The sequence below is a fragment of the Aulostomus chinensis genome, chromosome 7 (assembly GCF_037954235.1).
Source record: "Aulostomus chinensis isolate RoL2024-O1b breed Wild chromosome 7, RoL_Achi_v1.0, whole genome shotgun sequence".
Classification (NCBI taxonomy): Eukaryota; Metazoa; Chordata; class Actinopteri; order Syngnathiformes; family Aulostomidae; genus Aulostomus; species Aulostomus chinensis.
In genome coordinates this window covers 31,014,211-31,037,503 of record NC_141326.1, presented here as the reverse complement: position 1 = coordinate 31,037,503, position 23,293 = coordinate 31,014,211, and the positions used below count along the sequence as shown (strand labels likewise).

The 23,293-nt window shown below is 48.4% G+C and overlaps 1 protein-coding gene across 1 annotated transcript; it reads right to left on the bottom strand.

The window, feature by feature from the left end:
• rbl2 (retinoblastoma-like 2 (p130)) lies at positions 1-22,508 on the bottom strand. Its single transcript, XM_086209968.1, has 22 exons — positions 21,665-22,508; positions 20,531-20,661; positions 19,482-19,682; positions 18,919-18,983; positions 14,169-14,297; positions 10,779-10,939; positions 10,479-10,543; positions 9,451-9,622; positions 9,208-9,371; positions 8,950-9,062; positions 8,766-8,869; positions 8,420-8,557; positions 4,609-4,773; positions 4,422-4,530; positions 3,787-4,047; positions 3,529-3,725; positions 3,244-3,420; positions 3,090-3,161; positions 2,507-2,606; positions 1,475-1,650; positions 925-1,098; positions 1-774 (listed from the first exon to the last, which is right to left on the bottom strand). Exons 1-22 carry the CDS (start codon positions 21,800-21,802, stop codon positions 607-609), a joined length of 3,180 nt encoding a protein of 1,059 aa, XP_086066094.1. The 5' UTR covers positions 21,803-22,508; the 3' UTR covers positions 1-606.
• Between the last annotated feature and the right edge of the window lie 785 nt (positions 22,509-23,293).

Sequence of the window (23,293 nt, the reverse complement as noted above, 5' to 3'; positions counted from 1 at the left end):
AAACAGGCTCCAGCAGCCTCCTCACTATTTATTTCATCAGATTCAATCACAGGAGCAGACGAACGGGAGTGGCGGCGGCCGAAGGCACTTGGCTGACGCGCCACCATGTTCTTCCTTCAGTACAAATATTTACATCAGTCCATCAGATCAGGAGTTTGCATGGATAAAAAGATTCAGCTTCCGGGGACCAAATATGGAGGGAAGTCACATGAAACATTTATAATTGATACAGAGCCCTCGAAGTGGAGCTGATCAGTTTCCCTGACCAAGCAGACGCCAGGCGCCGTGGTGATGTCACACTGGAGCCCTGTCAGCAACAACGACTCAGGTGGGATTCATTTCCAAGGAAACTTGAAGAGAATCTAACACCGCAACTACAAAAGCATGAACACACCCAGTGACTGGTCTCAGCGGGACAAACTGCCGTCTGCCATCATTCAACGCCATGTCTGTGGGCGGGGCTTTTAAGCACAACAACCACCAGGTTCATGTAACTCCCCATTGTCAACCTGTGGGCTGTTACTAGCAAGCAAGATTGAAGACAATGTCAAGCTAAGCAATCTAGCAGACGGGGATGACACAGACATGCGTATCCATGGTCATGACTCAGTGGGAGGAGCTCCGGTCATTGGCGACATCCTGGAGCCGGCGGAGGAGCGCCGAGTGGTTGTCAGGACAAACCCTCTTGGGCGAGGTGTCGTGGTCCAGAGGCATGCTGCGCTTCCTGCTGGGTGTCTCTCCGGTCCGGATCATGCTGTTGATCTCCTGCAGACGCTGAGGGTCAGAGGTCACAGATGATGATGTCACCACAGCACAGGCATGGGGGAGGAGACTGAACACATTCAGGAAGTAGAGGTATGGTGTCATAGAGCAACGCCACAACATGATGAGGCGAGAGGGTGAGATGAGGGTTGCGCATCTTACATTGGGGGGGCTGCTGCAGATGTAGTAGTAAATCTTGTCTCGGGGGGTTGTCGGCGTGGGGGCGGAGCTTGTCTTGTGTGGTGAGATGAAAATGGTGTGCTTGCTGGACAGAAGCATCCGTCGGGGTGAGCCGGTCCTAAGGGTGGGGTACGGACACAGAGGGGGGGTTTCCACCTGCACGCATGCACACACACACAGATTAGTTGTCCTTATCTACTGACGTGACCTTTAATATCTTTAAAATGTTTATCATCGATTTACATTTTTTAATCAAAAACAATTAAATACAACAAATTAACTAAAAATACATAAAAATGGTAAAACATATATCTGTTAATGTACTGAAATAGAAAATTAGAGTTAATGAGTGAAACAACAGACATTATTAAAGTCATAGAAAATGATTAAATTATAAAAGAACAATTTAATAAATGAGCAGCAGTTACTGGCAGAATTTAAAGACTGAAGCTCAGATATTTTCAGATGCACGATCGTGTCGGCTGGCGCCACTGCGCTCAGAAGCAATGGCAACGGCTGAGCGAGTACCCACCCTGGCAGACGGCGAGCTCAGAGAGTATCGAAGAGCAAAATGCCTCATTTGCTTGATGTAAACGTTGTTGTAGAAATGGATCAAATCTCCTCGCTCGTCCTCTTGGTCCAACACAGAAGACGAGGAGGAAGACAAGTTCTTGTTGGAGGGGGTGGAGGGGTTGCTGCTGGCGCCACCTGCCCAAGAAACCAGAGAGCTTTCGTATGAGAGCACTGTAAGCTGACTGTCTTGTCAGCCGTCCGATCACATGCTAATCACCAGCTGGTCACATTCTGATCACCAGCTGTTCACCTGCTGGTCACTTTCTGATCACCTGCTGATCACTTTCTGATCACTTTCTGATCACCTGCTGGTCACTTTCTGATCACCTGCTGGTCACTTTCTGATCACCTGATGATCACCTGTTGGTCACTTTCTGATCACCTGATGATCACCTGTTGGTCACTGTCTGATCACCAGCTGATCACCAGCTGATCACCTGCTGGTCACTGGCTGATCACCTGCTGGTCAATGTATGATCACCAGCTGATCACCTGCTGGTCACTGGCTGATCACCTGCTGGTCAATGTATGATCACCTGCTGGTCAATGTATGATCACCTGCTGGTCACCAGCTGATCACCTGCTGGTCACTGGCTGATCACCTGCTGGTCAATGTATGATCACCTGCTGGTCAATGTATGATCACCTGCTGGTCACCGGCTGATCACCTGCTGGTCAATGTATGATCACCTGCTGGTCAATGTATGATCACCTGCTGGTCACCAGCTGATCACCTGCTGGTCACTGGCTGATCACCTGCTGGTCAATGTATGATCACCTGCTGGTCACCAGCTGATCACCTGCTGGTCAATGTATGATCACCTGCTGGTCAATGTATGATCACCTGCTGATCATCTGCTGGTCACTGTCTGAAATCTCTGTATCTCAAACTGAAGATGTGATGTCCATGAAATGTCCTGCTAGCTTTGACAGAGGTGTTAGCATGTGCACCTGCCAACAACAGCACCAACACACCAGATCCAACTCCTACCTGGATCCTGGCTGCTGTCCATCTGTGAGCTGGCTGTGTTAGAGGCGGTGCAGCCTGAGGGACGCCACCCCCTTACTGAGATCAACACACTCCTGTAGACCTGGCGCATGCACGCACACACGCACGCACACACACGCGCACACACACACAGTCAGTCATCAGTTGTTGATGGTCAGGTGGTGTCTCTGAACAGTTTCTGGAGGAGAACATTTACCAGGAGAAGAACTTGAACCTGCAGGTGACGACTGAGGTCACCTGAGTTCAGTGTGTGATTTTCTCACAGAAGAAAACAAGGCCAAAGCCCTGGCGTGTTAGCTGTCTAGCCCTGTTCTGGGATTGTGTCACCCTGAAGGCGATAATGGCGACCCTACACAGGCGCGATGATGGAAAGGTGTAAGTAACAACAGAACCCTGATCCCCCCCATTAAACTAAACACTGCTGCATGATGTCACCGCCACAAATTCTCTTCTGTCAGAAACACCTGACCATCAAACGTCAGGTTGCTCATGCTCCAAACCACCGGGAGCAGATTTATAGCAGCATGTAGTGTTCTAGTGTGGGCGTGGTCTCAGGGCGCCTTACGTTGCTGCTGGCCTGAGGCTGAGAACGGTAGCACTTCATAATGTTCTGGAAGGACTTGTCTTCTTTGGTCACCTGCCAGGAGCAAGGAGGACACATGAATGTGGAGAGATATACACACACACACACACACACACACACACACACACACACACACCTTGGCCATGACATAGACAGCACACATGAGCAGCTGGTCCAGGTGGCGGTCCCTCAGCAGCTCGGTGCAGTGAACCAGCGAGTACTCGAAGCAGGTCCAGATCTTCCTCCGAAGCTCGGACGAGATGTCCAGTTTAGAACAGAGGTCTCGGAGACGCACGCTGGCCAGGTGGTACACCTGACAGGGGACCAGAGTGTCACATGATCCCACCTCAGGAGGTTCGTGATGTCACAGAGCAGTCTACATCACATTCGGTTGTAAATGGCAACCATGTTGGATCAGTACCTTCCGAAAGAAGAGACACAGCGAGCCTTTCCTCAGTGGGCCGCTGGTTGTTTTGCCTAGCTTGGTCACAGCTGATTGGACGGTGAGGCTACCACTCAGCGCCTGGGCAGACACCGTCTGCAGAGTAGCTCCACCCTGTCCAGTCACGCTCACTTGGACGGGGATGAAGGTAATGCCTCCGCTCTCATTGGCGATACCTGCAGAGGTCAAAGGTCAGCTTGTGTTACTGGTTAAGATTTGAACCACATTCACACTCACCTTGCACAGGAATGGTGACAGTTTGCCCATTGTTGGCGGTCACTGTTGCGGTGGCCATGGTAACCACAGTCTGCCCAGCTGGGATGGCCGTGACTATGCCAGCATGGCTGGTCTTGGTGGTGGTAACTGGTGCTGTGCTGGCGCTGCAAGCGGAGGTGGAGCCAGACTCATCCACCGGGTCAACAAAGAGACGGCGCCGGGCAGCACCCGTGAGGGGGGAACTGTATCGGTCCAGCAGGGTGGTGGGGGAAGGCGACACACCTGCGGGAGGGAGCACAACACATTTCATCCATGAAGACCCTGGCGAGAAGGGTGGGGCTCTAGAGCACTCACCAGGGGTTGGATTGGTTCTCTCGGAGTAGGTGCGGCTCTGAGCCAAGCTCCACCCACAAGCTAAGATGGGGGCCAAAAGCTGAGAGGGGTGGGAACTGAGAGCACCTGTCATCCCCCCAGCTGACGCAACATGCACATCACCTGACCTGACCATCACAGGTTCATTCAAGATGGAGGACAGATGCCACTGAGATGTGCATCTTTCCTAAAGTTTAGTGTGTTCTTACCCATCCACCAGTGCCTTTGGCCTGAGGTGAATGATGTCACCAGAGCTGATGAGGTCACACATTCATGAATCTGACCTTTGATGGTGCTGCTGGTGTTGAGGTTGTGTCCGTGGCTGACGGGTGTGAGCGGGACGCTGCCAGAGCCGCTGTCATCGCTTGGCTCCAGGTACTGAGGAGGCATCACCTGCAACACGCAGTCACACAGTGAGGAGGATGGACACGTCTCAGGCCGCCATGTTCAGAGGGTGTGTGCCGTGGAGACCTCCTGGCAGGCGGGGACGTGATCTTTGGCGGCGTGGAGACTCTCCCACAGCAGCGAGTCGCTGGTCCAGGCCAGACTCTCCAGCACCTGCTCCTCCACCTGATTCAGGTGCTTGACCACCTCCCGGAACAGGCCCTGCTCGGACCGCACCAGAACCTCAATCACCTGCAGACACACGTGTCCTGCTTCTGTCAACATGCTAAACACAACATGACGACTGTACAGTAGTTCAAAAGAAAAGTGCAAAGTGGATGAAAGAAACAGAGACACAAAGTCACAGGCCCTTCAAGTTTGGAGATGGAGAAGTTGTCTATTCAGTGTCAAGAGTCAAGATTCCTGCTAAGATTGGCAACACAAAGTGTCATATTGAAACTGAAGTGGCACCTGCGAACGTTCCCCTGCTTTTGAGTGAGACATCATCAAAAAGGGCAGGGACAGTTCTGGACATGGAACGTGACAGTGCAGTGATGTTCAACCACCTGTCAAACTGGACTTTACGAGCTCTGGACATTACTGTGTGAACATTGTGGACAGTGAGGATCAAAGTCCAGCTCACGCTGGCCAGATATTAGCTACTTCTGAAGAGGAAATACTGACAATCACAGACAAGAGGAGCACAAGTGAGAAGATGAAAGTTTTGGAGAAACTTCAACAGTTTGGGCATGCCTCTGCTGACAAACTACAGAGACTTTTGAATAATTCTGGTAAGGAGGACACAGAATGCACCAGCCTGCTGCAAAAGATGGTTAACCAGTGTGAAGTTTGTCAGAAACATTGTAAGACCAAACCAGAACCTGCTGTCAGCTTCCCACTGGCATCTACATATGATGAAACAGTTGCTGTAGATCTGCACGAGCTTGAGCCAGGGGTGTGGTACCTACATATTATTGACCAGTTCACTCGTTTCAGTGCTGGTAGTGTCCTGAACACCAAGAGATCTTCTGAGATCGTCAAACATTTTATCCATGATTGGATTAGTGTGCATGGCTCACCACAAAAGTTATTCAGTGACAATGGAGGTGAGTTTAATAATGAAGAAGTAGGAGACATGGCTGAGAACTTTGATACTGAAGTTAAGACAACACCTGCCTACAACCTCTGGAGCAATGGACTTAGAGCGCCATAATCAAACCCTGCCTGAGATCATCATGAAAGTGAAGGCTAGAACTGGACGTGACTGGAGCACCGCTATGGATTGGGCCCTGATGGCAAAGAACTGTATGCAAAGTGCCCACGGATACAGTCCACATCAGCTGGTGTTCGGGCAGAATCCCAACCTGCCCTCTGTGTAAATTGACAGAGCACCGGCTCTAGAGGGTACCACCAAGAGTGAATGGGTTGCTAAGCACATTTCAGCCCTGCATGCTGCAAGAAAATCTTTTACCGAAGCAGAATGTTCAGAAAGGATTGACAGAGCACTAAAGAAACAGTTGCCACCCATGGACGAGCAATATGAACCCGGAGACAAGGTCTTTTATAACGAGTGGACTGTCCAGAATGGAAAGGGCCTGCAGGGATCATTGGACAGGATGGTGCAGTGGTTTTTGTCAGGCATGGAGGCATCCGTGTCAGAGTGCACCGACTTAGGTTGAGAAAAGTTACTCATGAGCATGAGGAGCCTCAGATTACCTGTGACAAGGAAAACAATCAAGGACAACATGCAGTGAACATCAGTGAACAAGAAGAAGAGACAGCTGTTGAAAACACAGAAGCACAGAGACCAGACACTGAAAACATTCACATAAAGTCTGGTCAAATTGTGACATTCAGAACCTTGAGAGTGCTGTTTCACAAACTGCAAAAGTGTTGGGACGTGCTGGCAAAGCAACAGGAAAATATAAGAACTGGTATAACTTGGATCTGCTTGAGCCTGCGGAGGTGGCAGGTAACAGTGAATCAGCTGATTTGTCGCTGTTGGAGGAGCTTAACATCCAGGCACATGTTCCCAATATGGATACACACAAAGATGTTTTTGTGATTAATGATGTGTCTTTTGACGAAGCAAAGGAAAATGAAATATAAAGCTGGAGACGGAACGAGGTGTTTGAAGAAGTTGAAGACAGAGGACAAAAATGCATCTCCACACGTTGGGTGTGCACTCTGAAAGAGAGAGAATGGATTCGTACCAAAAGCAAGGCTTGTTGCGCGAGGATTTGAGGAGCTCCAAGTTTCTGAGCTACAAAAGGACTCACCAACTTGTGCCTCAGAGTCACTGAGACTCCTTGTGGCAGTGATATGTCAAAGACAATGGGAACTTCACTCAATGGACATAAAATCTGCCTTCTTACAAGGAATGGAACTGTCCAGAGACATTTTTATCAAACCACCGCCAGAGGCCAATTGCACAGGGACACTTTGGAAACTGAGAAAATGTGTGTATGGTTTAGCTGACGCCTCCCTGTATTGGTACAACAGAGTGAAAAACATCATGATAGAGGCAGGAGGTGTTATGTCTAAGGTAGACCCTGCAGTTTTCTACTGGCTTGATGAGGACAAAAATGTAACTGGTGTACTTGCTTGTCATGTTGGTGATTTCATATGGGGGGGGGGGGGTCGCACATGTTTTCACAGTCGGTCACCTCAGATCAAAGTTCAGTGTCGGTCGTGAAGCTCACAATAGCTTTTTCGTATGTGGGGGTGGATCTTGTTACTCTGGGCAGAAAGGTGCAAATACACCAAGACACATACATTTGGCACCTGCAGCCCATACTCCTTACTCCATCACGAGCAGCAGAGACACCGAGGAAGAGCAGCTCAGATCCAAGACAGGCCAGCTTCTTTGGGTGGCCAGACAGAGCAGGCCTGATGTCTGTTTGAGACTCGATGCCAAATTACTTGAATCAAACAGGCTACCGTACAGACCATGAATGAAGCAAACAGAGTTGTGAGTAAACTCAAAGCCAAGTCAGTTGAGCTGAATTTTCAACATCTTGGAGAAGACAGTGACTTAAAGATGGTTACATTCACTGATGCGTCTTTTGCAAATCTCTCAGGTGGTGGTACTCAAGGTGGGCACCACATGGGCGGTTCTCTCCCATCTCGTGGCAGTCAAAGAGAATTAGGAGAATTGTCAGAAGCACACTTGCAGGTGAACACTGGCTGTCTGAGGGGATTGACAATGTTATTTTTCTGTCAACCCTGGTTTCTGAACTTCATGCTGGCAGTACTGCTCACCCTGTACCGATAATCGGTGTCACTGACGATTTCTCTCTCGTCGATGCACTCAAGTCAACTGAGTTTGTGGCTGAGAAAAGGCTGCGTTTGGAGATCAGTTCAATCAAAGAACTGATTCAAACTCAAAACGTTCCTCAAGTGTTGTGGTCCAAAACAAAAGACCAACTTGCAGACTGTCTAACCAAAAGGGAGCATCCTCAGCCTTGCTTCTGAGGGCTCTCTATGAAGGACGTTGGACTGTTTAATGAACTTATTCATGGTTTGCTTTAACTCACTAAAACCCTCAATGTGATACTGTTCTAACCTAATGCTTTATGGAGGTTTAGCTGGTGGATTATAATAAGGTTTTTGTGTGTGTGTGTGTGTGTGTGTGTGTGCGCTTTGTTGTTTTTTTCTTTAAGAAGAGAGTGAGTTTGTTACTCTTTTTTTGTATGCGCATGTTAACATGCCTTTCTGCTAGGGGGCACTGCGGCTCTTGTAAAACATGTTTTTGGGGGTTCAAGCGGTGAATGGTTTTTGGGCTGGCGGTTGTTGTTAGGCTGTCGAACATGACGTTAAAGGAATAAAGTTACCTGAAGTAAACATGGAGTTTTCATTTGGATTAACAATTGAATATGGTAGAGATGAATATTAATACCTTGTAGAAGTGATAGACCGGCAGCCGGAAGATCCAGATCACTTTGGGGAAATCACCAGGAGGTCTGTAGGAGAAGAGGACGATTTCCAGACAACAGGCCATCAGAGAGCGATGGAAGATATCTTGCTCCAGAATACACTGTAACACACACACACACACACACACACACACACACACACACACACAGTTCTACTATACCAAACACATACTTCTCCCGTACTGAAGAGCCACTGTTGGCTTTTTTTCCATGGAGATGCAGTCGTTAAATATTCAGTGATGCTGTAGTCAGGAAACAGAAAGTGATGGAAGTTCAGTCTGGGCAGAAACGCTCAAGGCCACAACTCACCGACAGGTCTGCATCTCCCAGAATCATCTTCTCTCTTTCGATAATGGACTCCAGTATCCTGTAGTAGAGCGCCTCCGCCAGGTGGAAGTACTTCACCGCCATGTCTACAAGACATGTTCATTCAGCGAGTCAGACTCCTCTACCGGACACCCATGCTGATGTGCAATTATTGATCTGCAGCCACCTTTGCCCATCCCCCGCTTCTCAGCCCCTTTGCCCTCATAATAGTGAGAGAAGAGCTCGAACATGTCCTTCAGGCGCTTGCTGATGACATCACTGGGGTCTCGGGCACAGGACCTGAATTGAGGAAGTTCAGAGATTCTGGTCTTGTGCTGCTGCAGGTAGCACACACACTTCCTACCTAGTTAACATCATGTGCAGCAGTCATCACTCTGGTGGCCATCTTATCTCCACTGCATCAGTTTAGGATCCAGAATTGTACCTGAGTGTTTCAGCTAGCTTAGCACTTGGCCCTTGCTTGGTCCCCGACAGAAGAGTGTGGAGACGTCCGACACACTTCATGGCAGATGAGACCGGAGAGACCAGGTTGTTGTCCTGAATGTATTTTCTGCCCGTCAGAGGCGTAGAAACCTTCAGAGCCGACGCCTGCAGAGAGAGAGAGACCAGTTTAGAACACCAGCTGCTGCCAATGTGACTCTGCTTCATAGCAGACGTGCCGTCTCACAGAAAGGTTGGTGTGAAGCCTGTAGGTGGCGCTGTCCTGGTTTTCCACGCCTTCACACAGGCAGGGTCCCGGGGTGCCGATGTGGTTGCTAGCGCCCTCGTCAGTGAAGATCCTCTCGTCCAGGCTACCAGTTGCCAGAACATGTTCTTCATACACCCGACTGAGAGACAGACTGGAGGGACAGAGCCGCAAATGAGAGCAGGAAAAGGGGTTAAAGAACTTTGACACTGGGAAAAAAACTGCAAAGAACAACTTCCTGCATTATGGCATCAAAACAGGAACTGTTAGATATGTTAACTATTAGTCCTATTACCACCAAACCTGTTCCAGTCAGGACCGCTGCTGTCAAAAAATAAAACCTGGACAGCAGAAAGACTGATTTCCGTCTGACTCTGGGACCCTTCATGGAAGGACAGAGGCCGTGGCAAGGGAGTCAGATACAGTCAGGAGAAGAAGACTTGTGGTGGATGTGGATGACCCACAGCGCCTAGCGTGTAAGTGGGTAGCCGGCCAGCTGAGACAGGTGGGCTCGGAACAGCCCGTGGTCAGCTGAACTAACACTCTGGTCCACCAGGTTCTCAGAGAAGTCCCCAGTAGGACTTTCCGTTCACAGTCATGAATTCCTCCTCACTGCCTCTGATCTGGATGACCTCTGACCATTGCAAAAAGTTATTGGCTCAATGTTGATCAAAAAAAAATTGAAATGTTTTGCTCATAACCAGGATGTAATGTCATATGTCAAACTGAGTCAGAAAACCTGAATAAGCTGGATTCCAAATGGTCGATGGAGCTATTCTAGGACTGCCGGAAGGTCGAGGGTCTGTGACACATGTTCTTAAAGCTTCCGTCCAGCTGGGTTTGGAGGTTTGGAGGGTTAAACTTGCATTTTATCAGACAAACAAAACACAACTGTATAGACTGGATGGCATTTTACATCCCACCTCTTACATTCCACTAGCAGAGGGCAGACTGATGAGCAGAGATGTTCATTCACTGTAAATGGCGTTGTGCCATCGATGATCACTTACATACTGTCACCAAAGTTCATGGGATCCAGAAAGCCGCTAAGACTGTCCTCCTTCCCTCGGAGAATCTGTCAGACAAAAAAAAGACTTCATACAAATAACTGGATTCTGCAATCATCTACATATTTACTCTTGTAAATTTATTTTCTGCTCTAAATTTTACTTTTGAAAATGATGCATTCTTCTATTTGTTGTCCAACTGGACAACATAAGGAAATGAGCCTTTAGTGACAATCTGACTTGTTGTAATATTCCTCAACTGAGGAGTCGGGAGTCTCCCCTCAGCTGCGAGTCAAGTCCTACCCGCTTGTGGAAGAGCTTCTTGATGAAAGGTTTCCAGAAGTGTTCTTTGACCCCTTTGGCCTCCAGCACCAGGCCATCGTGCAGCTCACACAGTTGCTCGATAAAGCAGTGAGGCCCAGCAGGGGGGCGGTAGTCCTTACTGCCAAAGTCTTCCAGCAAACCTGCAGGATGCCACACACCAGTTAAATGGATCAACGGCTCTTACTGGGTGTCTCCTTTTAGTAGAAATGAATATTTGAACTAACGTACAGTTAGGCCCAGAAATATCTGGACAGTGGCACAATCTTCAGGATTTGGGCTCTGCATGCCACAACATTGGATTTGAAATGTAACAACAACAACGGAATTGAAGTGCAGACTTTAGGGTTTAATTCAAGGTGTTGAACAAAAATATATGATTAAACATGAAGGAATTGCAGCTAATTTTATACAAGTGCTCCTCATTTCAGGGGCTCAAAAGTAATCGGACAAAGAAACATAACCCTTAGTAAAATGTTACTTCAATATTTTGTTGAGAATCCTTTGCAGGCAATGACTGCCTGAAGTCTGGAACCCATGGACATCACCAAACGCTGGGTTTCCTCTTGGTGATGCTTTGCCAGGCCTTTACTGCAGCTGTCTTCAGTTGTTTGTGGGTCTTTCTGCCTTAAGTTTTGTCTTGAGCAGGAGAAATGTACGCTCAATAGGGTTGAGACCTGTGATTGACTCGGCCATTGCCCAATATTCCACTTCTTTGCTTTAAAAAACTCCTGGGTTGCCTTTGCAGTATGTTTTGGATCGTTGTCCATCTGGACTGTGAAGCACCACAATCAACTTTGCTGCATTTGGCTGAAGCTGAGCAGAAAGTACATCCCTCTACACTTCAGAATTCAGCCGGCTGCTTCTGCCTTTTGTCACATCCTCAATAAACACAAGTGACCCAGCACCGTTGGAAGCCATGCATGCCATCACACTGCCTCCACCATGTTTGACAGAAGATGTGGTGTGCTTTGGCTCATGAGCTGTTCCAGTTCTTCTCCAAACTTTCTTCTTCCCATCATTCTGGTACAGGTTGATCTTCGTCTGATCTGTCCAAAGAATGCAGTTCCAGAACTGGGCTGGCTTCTCCAGCTGTTTTGGCAAAGTAAATTCTGGCCTTTCTATTTTTGAGGCTGATTAACGGTTTGCACCTTGCGGTGAATCCTTTCCTTTTCTATTTACTCTCATGAAGTCTTCGCTTTATGGTAGACTAAGATGCTGATGCACCTTCTTCCTGGAGAGTGTTCTTCACTTGAGTGGATGTTGTGAAGGGTTTCTCTTCACCATGTAAAGGATTCTGCGACCATCCACCACTGTCGTCTTCCATGGACGTCCAGGCCTTTTTGAGCTCCCAAGCTCACCAGTGCACTCTTTTTTTGTCAGACTGTACCAAACTGTTGATTTGGCCACTCCCAACATTGCTGCTCTCTCTCCGATGGGGTGCTTCTTTGTGTCACCCTCAGGATGGTCTGTTTCACCTCCACTGAGAGCTCCTTTGACCACATGTTATGTGTTCACAGCAACAGCTTCCAAATGCAAACGCCACACCTGGAATCAACTCCAGACCTTTTAACTGCTTAATTGATGACAGGTTAACGAGGCAAGAGCCCATTCAGCCTTGTTATTTTTTTGCAGGCTTCTGAGTCAATTGTCCAATTACTTTTGGTCCCTTGAAAAAGAGGTGGCTACATATTGAAGAGCTGGAATTCCTAAACCTTTGCTCCAATTTGGATGTGAATACTCTCAAATTACAGCTGGGAGTCTGCACTTTAAGCTCCTATTGATTATATAATTGGATCCTGAATATGTTTTCGTGAACAGCAAAAATGATAAAACTTGTGTCACTGTCCAAATATTTCTGGGCTGAACTGTAAGTATTTGTGCATATGTATGTATTTTATGTAAAGGGCCAGAGGATGATAGTGACAGTTGCTACAAAAAGAAGGACAGAAAACTCTAGGACCCATTGCCGGTCATTTCGGTTCACACTGAGAGTCCCAGCTCAGGAGTTAGGGGAAGGGAACGGCTTGGGTGGGGGGGTCCACAGTCCCCATTATGAGTCCTGGTTCGTTAATGGCCCTAATGGCTAATGGACCACGGCCCCCTGAAGAGGAAAAGAGACGCCAAACCTGAGGACTCTTAAGAGTTCTTGGAGGGAACGTGAGCTCTGCTGGCTCTGTCTCACAGAGACATGGCTGACTGCGAGCTCCCCGGCTTCCCGACGGTCAGAGCGGACATAGACACAAAGGCAACCGGTAAATGTAAGGGCTGAGGACTCACCGTCTTTATCAACAAGAGGTGGTGCAACTCCAGACACGTTACGGTAAAGATAACCATCTGCAGCAGGGACATTGAGCTCCTAGCCAAGAGTCTGCGTCCGTACTATATGCCGTTGCGCACACCATTCTTGTTATTGTTTACATCCCACTGCACGCCCTCGCGGAGACGGCGTGTGACGTCATCCACTCGGCTGTAGGGAGACTACAGACGCAGCACCCTGAAGCCTTTGTTTTGATCTCTGGGGACTTCACAAACTGGGTGAAATCAGGCAGTGTTTTTGTCCAGGGTGACGTGGTTGGACTCCCCTACCAGGGGAAACAGGGTTATCGACCTCATGTATGACAAACGTGAAGGATGAATACAGTGCCTCCACACTTCCTCCACTGGGAAAATTTGACCAAAACCTCATCCTGCCCCGGCTTCAGTACAAACCTAAAGTAATGAGACTCCCCTCCACCACACGCTCCTTCAGGAATTCACCTTCCCCCTTTTCAATAACAAACTCCCTTCATTGACAGGCTGCTGTCACTGTCGTCCCACACCGACAGGCTGAGGGAAGTCATTTGTCCCTGAGGCCATTCGGCTCTTCAACTGCTGATCCTGGACTAGAGGTGTGAAAGCAACTTGAGGATCGCAGGTCACATGTCTGGATCAAGGAGACCTGGATTACCAGACCACCTGGAGAGTTGGTGAACAGACCGCTCCAGACAGTTTAGTTGTTGTTAGCATCAGTCTCCATCAGCTTCAAGCTAAATAAACTTGGCTGGCTCTTCCTGCATTCTGCAGTCTCCAAAAAGTGAGCTGAACACTCCTATTGAAGTAGTGAGTGAGTAATTGACAGGTGAAATACACTTTTGAAGAAGTATGACTTGACCATATAACATTAGAAAGTAAATCTGTAACAATTCTCTGATTGTCTGTCAAATGTATTAAATACAGTATCAGCTGGTGGAGCTTCATAGCAAATGTCTGCTTGACCCTTCGACTCTCTGTGTGGTTCATGGCTAAAGCCAGTTAGCTGCTAGTAGGAGGTGGAGAGCAAACAAGAGACAAGAACAGGAACATGGGAAGCTGACAAGGTTAGGGTGCTACCTGTGAAGCTGGGGTTGAGCAGGTCCTTCCTGGCGTTGCAGAGCAGAGCATTGGTGAAAACAAGGTCAAGGGTGCACAGCAGCAGATGATAGGAGTTCACCAGGTCATCACTGATCATCGGGAAGTTCCCTGAACCAGAGGAACGAACACAACATCACATGGCACAGAAACCAGTTTAAGAGTCTGCAGGACAGCGAGTAAAAAGTGGGAGCAGCTCATGGGAGCAGAGCACGTCTGCTGGAAGTTCAACTGACAGCAAATGTGATCGAGGTGGTCAGAGGAGGAGGAGCCAGATGGGAACACTGCCACAAAATGACAGTGGACTGCTCGATCTTTAGATGGGTAGCAGGAATAATTCCCAGCTAAACATTCCCACAATGTCAGCTAATGCTAAGAAACGATTCAAGTAAAGCGTCACAGTGAACGTCATAACTGTAGCTCAGAGGAGTAGAACTAAATCATGTCAACAGGGTAAACAATAGAGTAGCCTTAAGTAGCTGAGAGTAACCTAGAGTAGCGGAGCGTAACCTAGAGTAGCTGAGAGTAACCTAGAGTAGCTGAGAGTAACCTAGAGTAACTGAGAGTAACCTAGAGTAACTGAGAGTAACCTAGAGTAACTGAGAGTAACCTAGAGTAACTGAGAGTAACCTAGAGTAGCGGAGAGTAATTGAGAGTAACCTAGAGTAACAGAGTAACCAAGAGTAACAGAGTAACCTAGAGTAACGGAGCGTAACCTAGAGTAACTGAGAGTAACCCAGAGTGGCTGAGAGTAACCTAGAGTACAATCCTACAATTCTACAATTTCATTTAGCAGACGCTTTTGTCCAAAGCGACGTACAACACAAGCAAGAATTCAGACTGAAGGAAAAACCCATAGTCGCGCAAAAGTGCTTCAGTTGTGATTTGGTCACAGGTACTGCCATCTAGTGGCAGAAGAAGTGTCGCCCCCCCCCCCCTTTTTTTTTTTTTTTTGGACAAACATACAACATCACCCAACACAGATAGTGCTACATAATCACTAAGTGCTGGGTCTTGGACCCTCTGACTGATTCTACCACAGGACAAAGAGGAGCAGAGTCAGGTTCAGTGCCTCGGTGCTCTCTGAACAATTGAGTCTTCAATTGTCTCTTAAAAGTAGAAAGGGACTCAGCAGAACGCACAGAGTTCGGTAGTTGGTTCCACCATTTGGGAACAACAGAAGAGAAGAGTCTGGCTAGAGATTTGGAGCAGCGCTGGGCTGGAAGCACCAGGCGTCTTTGGCATGCAGAGCGTAGTGGGCGAGAAGGAGAGTAGACCTGGATCAGGGATTCCAGGTAGGCTGGAGCCGTTCTTGGGATTGTTTTGTGAGCCAAGAGAAGTGCCTTGAATTTGATCCTGGCTGCCACTGGAAGCCAGTGAAGAGAAACCAGCAGCGGGGTGACATGTGCCCTTTTGGGCTGGTTGAAGACCAGACGTGCTGCTGCATTCTGGATCATCTGCAGAGGCTTGAATGAGCCTGCAGGGAGGCCTGCCAGAAGAGAGTTGCAGTAATCAATGCGTGAGATGACAAGAGCCTGAACCAGAAGCTGTGTGGTCTGTTGGGTCAGGAAGGGTCTGATCTTCCTGATGTTGTAGAGGGCATAACGGCAAGACCGAGAAACTGAGGCCACATGAACCTTAAAGGTCAGCTGGTCATCAATCATGACACCCAGGTTTCTGGCTGAGTTTGTGGGCACAAGTAGGCTCGAGTCAAGTTGGACACTGACCTGAGGCTGAACAGATGGACAAGCTGGAAAGACCATAAGTTCAGTCTTAGAGAGATTCAGTTGAAGGTGGCGTTCCTTCGTCCATGTGGAGATATCAGCCAGACACGCTGATATATGATCTGAGACCGTTCTGTCATCAGGTGGGAAAGAGAGGAGAAGCTGAGTGTCGTCAGCATAACAGTGGTAGGAGAAGCCATGGGAGCGGATCACTGCACCAAGTGAGGTGGTGTACAGAGAGAAGAGAAGGGGACCAAGCACTGACCCCTGAGGAACCCCAGTCGATAGGCCATGTGACCTAGACACCTTTCCTCGCCATGACACTCTGAAGGATCTGCCTGTGAGGTAGGACTTGAACCACAACAAGGCAGAACCAGATATGCCGAGCTCAGAGAGTGTGGAGAGGAGAATGTGATGGTTCACCATAAAGTACCTAAAGTAGTAGAGAGTAACACCTAGAGTAGTGGAGAGTAACCTAGAGTAGTGGAGAGTAACACCTAGAGTAGCTGAGAGTAACACCTAAAGTAGTGGAGAGTAACACCTGGAGTAGCTGCGAGTAACCTAGAGTAGTGGAGAGTAACACCTAGAGTAGCTGAGAGTAACACCTAGAGTAGCTGAGAGTAACACCTACAGTAGCAGAGAGTAACACCTAAAGTAGTCGAGAGTAACGCCTAAAGTAGTGGAGAGTAACACCTAGAGTAGCTGAGAGTAACACCTAGAGTAGTGGAGAGTAACACCTAGAGTAGCTGAGAGTAACACCTAGAGTAGCTGAGAGTAACACCTAGAGTAGCTGAGAGTAACACCTAGAGTAGCTGAGAGTAACACCTACAGTAGCAGAGAGTAACACCTAAAGTAGTCGAGAGTAACGCCTAAAGTAGTGGAGAGTAACACCTAGAGTAGCTGAGAGTAACACCTAGAGTAGTGGAGAGTAACACCTAGAGTAGCTGAGAGTAACACCTAGAGTAGCTGAGAGTAACACCTAGAGTAGCTGAGAGTAACACCTAGAGTAGCTGAGAGTAACCTAGAGTAGCTGAGAGTAACCTAGAGTAGCTGAGAGTAACCTAGAGTAGCGGAGAGTAACACCTAGAGTAGCGGAGAGTAACACCTAGAGTAGCGGAGAGTAACACCTAGAGTAGCGGAGAGTAACACCTAGAGTAGCGGAGAGTAACACCTAGAGTGGCTGAGAGTAACACCTAGAGTGGCTGAGAGTAACCTAGAGTGGCGGAGAGTAACACCTAGAGTAGCTGAGAGTAGCACCTAGAGTAGCGGAGAGTAGCACCTAGAGTAGCGGAGAGTAACACCTAGAGTAGCGGAGAGTAGCACCTAGAGTAGTGGAGAGTAGCACCTAGAGTAGTGGAGAGTAGCACCTAAAGTAGTGGAGAGTAACACCTAGAGTAGCTGAGAGTAACACCTAGAGTAGCTGAGAGTAACACCTAGAGTAGCTGAGAGTAGCACCTAGAGTAGTGGAGAGTAACACCTAGAGTAGCTGAGAGTAGCACCTAGAGTAGCTGAGAGTAACACCTAGAGTAGCTGAGAGTAGCACCTATAGTAGCTGAGAGTAACACCTAGAGTAGCTGAGAGTAACACCTAGAGTCGTGGAGAGTAACACCTAGAGTCGTGGAGAGTAACCTAGAGTAGCTGAGAGTAACACCTAGAGTAGCTAAGAGTAACACCTAGAGTAGCTGAGAGTAACACCTAGAGTAGCTGAGAGTAACACCTAGAGTAGCTGAGAGTAACACCTAGAGTAGCTGAGAGTAACACCTAGAGTAGCAGGAGCGTAACCTAGACTGAGAGTAACCGAGAGTACCTGAGAGTAACCTAGAAGAACTGAGAATAACCTAGAGTAACCTCGAATAGCTGAGAGTAACCTACAGTAACATAGAGGGCCCACATGGAGCGTTTGTTTGTTTGTTTGTTTGTTTTAGTTCATTGCCAGTTAAGCAGCGATGGCTTTTTCATGGCCAAAACTGGTAATAAATATCATTTGAAAAAAAACAACAACAATGAAACAAATAAATAAATACACTAAATAAGTTTGTTCATATCAATTAACTTTAAAAAGTTTAAAACCTTCAAAGGTGAGATCTTATTAAAAATATCTACAATAGTATCTTCTTTAAAAACTTCTGCCTTTTTATTCTAAGGGCAGAGCAAGATAGAATGTGCTTAATTTAAGAGACTGCCACAAAGATCACAAAGGGGAGGTTCGCCTCCAGTTAACAAAAATCCATGAGTGAGTCTACAATGTCCAATTCTACACCTTGCATAGACAACTTGACCATGTCTGCATGGAAATGATCGAGTTGTCATTTGTTTCACAGTAGTACGTATTTCCTGCAGCTTCTTTCCAACACAGTTATTCCATTCGGGTTGCCATTTGTCCCACATGGAGCGTGTATCTCCATCGTACCCAGCCAGAACATCACAAAATAAGCAGCAATGGGCGGAACACTCACTTCCTGTGAGTGATGTCGCTGATCAGGTGATCAGATCAGGTGGAGACAACACAGGGTCATGTGATGTTTGTTCCATCAGACTTACTTCCTGTTACCCCTTCCTGTGACACTATGACTTAGCTTTAGATTATAGACTCTTCAGGACTCTCACCAAAGATCTGATCATGTGACTCCAGTTCCTGCAGTTTCCTGTTCTATGGTCAGATATCCAACATGGCTGCCTCCTCACCATGGTAACCTCTGAGTCTCCACAGCGACCTGTCACCAGGTTCTGAAGGAGGTTCTGACCCATCTGAGAGGATCTGGTCCACCCACCAGGAGGAGGATGTCAGAAAATCATATCACTTCCTGTTGCCACCAGGTGGTGCCATGACTCATCTGACCTGATGTAGCGGACTCTTCCTTGGTCATCCCCCCGACCACCACCACCACCACCACCACCACCATTGGAACATGTCTTCCAGAGGTGAAATGTCAAGAGTCCAGCATCACTCAGGTCTTCATCATGACACATTTGTAACCAGTGAACAGCAGGGGGCACTGTGAGCTTACCTTTAGCATGGATGAACAGAAGCCAGCAGAAGTTAAAGACCTCGGCCACAGTGCACGCATGGCGTCTGGAAAACACATAACAGTACCTCAACGAGGCCACTCATTTCCTGCCTGCAGTGATGTCATCTCTTTGTTGAGCGACTGTGACTTAATGAGTAATATTATATCACTTGTATCCATGTGTGAAGGACATAACCCCTGATTGTGTGTCCTGGGGGCGGAGCCTTGCAACAGCTACTCACTGGCTCACTTTGTTCATTCATTCATTGTCTGTGGCAGCCCTTCAGTGGAGAGAACCACAGCAGAGAACTTGTTGCCTCAGTTTAGTTACTTCAGGGGAAGAAGCAGAACTTGTTGCCACTGATTAATCAAAGTTTGAAAAAAGTTATCTTGTTATTTTGTGGCCACAGTTTAATCCAGATGTGGGAGCAAGTTAAATGCTGTGGACCCACCAGGACTCCCAAACAACAGAGACACCATGTGTTTGCTTCATCTCAGGAAGCTCCCCCTTCTTCAATTGTTACATGTGAGGTCAAAGGTCACGGTCACGGGTGGACATCTACCTCTGCTTGCGGCTGCGGTGAACTCGCGGCAGATCCTCCACTGCAGCCTTGAAGATGGTTTTGAAGATGGGGACATACTTCTTGAAGATGACGGACGACACGGTGAAGTTCCTCTCCAGCTTGGCGGTGCTCTGACGGAAGTCCTGTGGCAGGTCGGCCATGTCCTGCCACTTCTTCATCTTACTGAAGAACTCAATCAGGCTGCAAGGGGGAGGAGCCACAATGAGGGCACGGCAGTCAGCACTGACCCAAGTTTCTTCAGTTTCATCATGGAAGCATCGTCTCATGTTAGCAAAGAACAAACACCGTTATCGGCCAATCGCAGGTACATCAGCTGATATGGGCCTCTCACCAATGTATCGGTGTGTGGTTACAATAAGTGCCGCATTAAAAACGTATTTCCAGCCTGTAGAATGCAGAGAACCACACCTGGTGATCTAAACATGGTGTCGCGAAGGTGTCCAGCAGAGGATGCTCCAGTGCCTCCACCTGGTTTACTTTACTATTCCATCTTGGTCTTCATCAAAATGGTCATGTATGACAATGGTCAATATTGTCGAACCTTCCAGCTCTCCGTGGTCGTGCTGGTCCCAACCTGGAGCCCCGTGAACACAGTGAGGGTCAAGTTTGAGTGCAGCACTAAGATTCGCTACTGGCTGCACGTGTTGGTGGTCCGGGATCTTCCTGATCTATAAGCAGTATCAGGATGTGGGTCAGGCCTCAGTGAACTCATGAAACCGTGAGGGATATACCTGTGTTCACCTTCCTGTACCTGACCTGAACTTCATTCAGAAAACCGTTGTTTTTAACACTGTCAGCTTGTTGTCATGGCAACAGACCTGATGAATTCGGAATTCATGCTCTGAGGGTGAAGTCACGATGACGATGGAGCTGAGAGTCTCCTCCTTTACATGTTTCAACATTCATATACACAGAATACAAGGAGCACGTGACCATGGAATGAGCACGTGGGGTAGAAGAGCCTGTGCAGTTTCTGCAGTGCTGTCATGTGACCTCTGGCTGAGGTTACAGGTGCATTGTGGGTCTACCTCATTTCTGAGCAGCGTAGGATTCTGGTCAGAGACACATAGTTGCCCTCGGCGGTGCCTTTCCCCACCGTCGGCACGGACGACCGGCAGGCCACGTAGAGCGCACACGCCAGCCAGTGCAGCTCGCTGCCCTGCACCAGACAGGAAGTGCATCACAATGAATGAAGGAGGCGGAGCCAGCAGGTGACATAAGACATACTGCTGTGTGTTTATGGGAACTGCAGCAGCTCACTTTGGAGATGCTTGTAGTTTATGCGTATATTTCTGCAACTCTATAGAATTGTGGTCATTTGCTCCTTTGGATTTCGACTCAAGGTAAAACTTTCTTGATCCCCTTGATGAACCTCTCAGAGTTCAATTATAGTCCGAACACCGGGGCTGAGGATGTGTCCTTGAAGGCGTCATGAGGCGCTTGGGTTAACCAAACCGAGCTTCAGCTGCGATGCTTGATCACAATTGCTTCTTTCTACATGTGAACCTTGTTTTTCTTTAACCTGTTTATGTGCCTCTCTACATTGTGGACTTTAAATTTGACATCACACACAGTACAAGTACAACAGTTCTGACCTGACCGGAGTGCAACTAGTGAGGTACTATCAGACATTTGTATTGTATGTGTGACATATTGTAGACCGATGGTACTCAGTTGTACATGTTAGATACTGATGGAATTTGTGATGAGAGAGCGTTAAAATACCACATGAAGTACAGAGGAGAGGAGGAGGAGAGGCTGGCGGGTCGCTGATCTCGTGACGGAGGCGTCTTCAGGTTCATCTCTGGTCGTCCCAGCCCACCAACGAGCAATGATAACAACCTCCTTTTCCTTTCGCGCTTGGTTGCAGTTTTGTTCTTGATGGTAGTTTAAGGTGTTAATCTCCCTACTCTGCGTCACGTGACCTCAAACACACGTAAATACAGTAATTTCTCCAAGGAATCCAAGTGAAAAGTACTCGACTCACAGCCTATTACCGTGTGACGTCACCCTAAGGCGCTGAATTCGCAAACGTCACCTCCCGTAACACCGCTGTGACGCTGTTGTCGCGTGTCACGTCACAACCGTCGCTGCCCTCTCTCTCGTTTCCTGACGTCATTCCAATAATTTACTTATTATCTGATGGGTGGGGGGTGTCGTACCTCCAGGGTGAAGGTGGACCGGATGTGCTGGTAGCTGGTCCACGCCTCGCGGCTCGCCTCCTCGTCCATGTTCAGGCCTCGGCACAGGCCCTCGAAGCCGCTCCGGGCCCGCTGGAGCAGCTCCTCCTCGTCGCTCATCTTGGGCTCCGCGGCGACTTCAGCGGGACTGATCCGGTTCACCGGCGCCGCCGGCCAATGGGTGTCGACGGGACGGTGCTCTCACGGCGATGTTTCGGCGTGCGGCCATTTAAATATCCTCCGACTGACGGACGCTGGGGACGTTACCAGGGCCTGAGGGACGTGGAGTGACGTAATTTTCCGGCGTAGGATACTTTATGAATACGGGAGCGGCGCAGCAAACCTCCCTCCCCGCATGCGCGTTAGTGAGCGTGAGTGGCTGGATCGCCCGTCAATCACGGACCGACGTCCGGTCGCTCGCGTTGAGTCGCGGAGGCTGAATATCTGTGGATACCATCATGTTAGCATGTTAGCTTGCGGTCAAACCAGCACGGCTACAGCCTTCAAGTGTGTAGTCAACGAGGATCCTGCCGGTCTCAAGTCATGATGATTGACACCTCCGACACCCCGCCCTGCAGCCGTCCTCCTAACAGCCGATTGGTTCCTGCTGGCTGTTGATGTGATGACGTCGTGTCAGCGCCAGAGAGGCTGCTGAAGTCCTTCCACATGCGTCCATGAGAGCAGCAGACCTACAACTGTAGCTGTCAACCCTCCAGAGGAAACGCTGCTCCACCTGGAGCTGCTGGAGAGGGAACCATGGTGGTTCTGGTTTTGGCTTCAGTTCTGGTCCAATCTCTGATGAACAGAACCCAGATTCCCCTTTGCTAGAGCAGCAATCATGGAGGTTTGTGGGAGCTGTTTTACCAAACCAGAGGAACAAATCCTCCCTGGAGGCTCAAGTTTATCTGGTGGTGGTGCTGATTGGTTGTTGGGGTGAACAGCTGAGTGGGGCGTCACCGGCAGAGCTGCTGCAGCAAGGAATTGTGGGTCGGCATCATCTCCATTCCTGGCAGGAAGACACTCTGGTGTATCGATGCTAACAGAGGAGCTAACGGAGGAAGCTGGAACTCCGTCCTGAGAGTTCTAGAGTTCCAGCAGCTCCCGTCATGGCCGCCACACAGGTACCTCCAGGTCACATGACTCAGAGGGTTCCTTGGAGCTACAGACTTCTGGAACAAACTTGTGGTTTTACTGAGAAAATGGGTTCAGTTTTGCCTCATCTCCAACTGCTGAGATGATTGACAGCTGCTGAGAAGACACTACACCAATTTGATCAAGCACCTTCACTTTTTTCAAATTGTAGAATTTTGTGTGATTGTTTAGTCTGGAAAATGTTTTCAAAAACCATGAAGAACGGAATGAAGAGGCCCTTGGCCATGACCCCACCCCCTCACCAACAGGTGAGCAGGTATGGCTCTGACCTTGCAGGTCCATTCAATGACAAATATTCTTCCCCTGACGGAAGAAACCCAACAACAACATGACTTGTCTTCTTTTATTAAACACTTGACACACACCTTGAAACGGCGTCTCTGATTGGTCGCAACTTTCTAACGGGTCACTGGACATTTGACCAGCATGTCATGTGACCTGAACCGACACCACATGGCA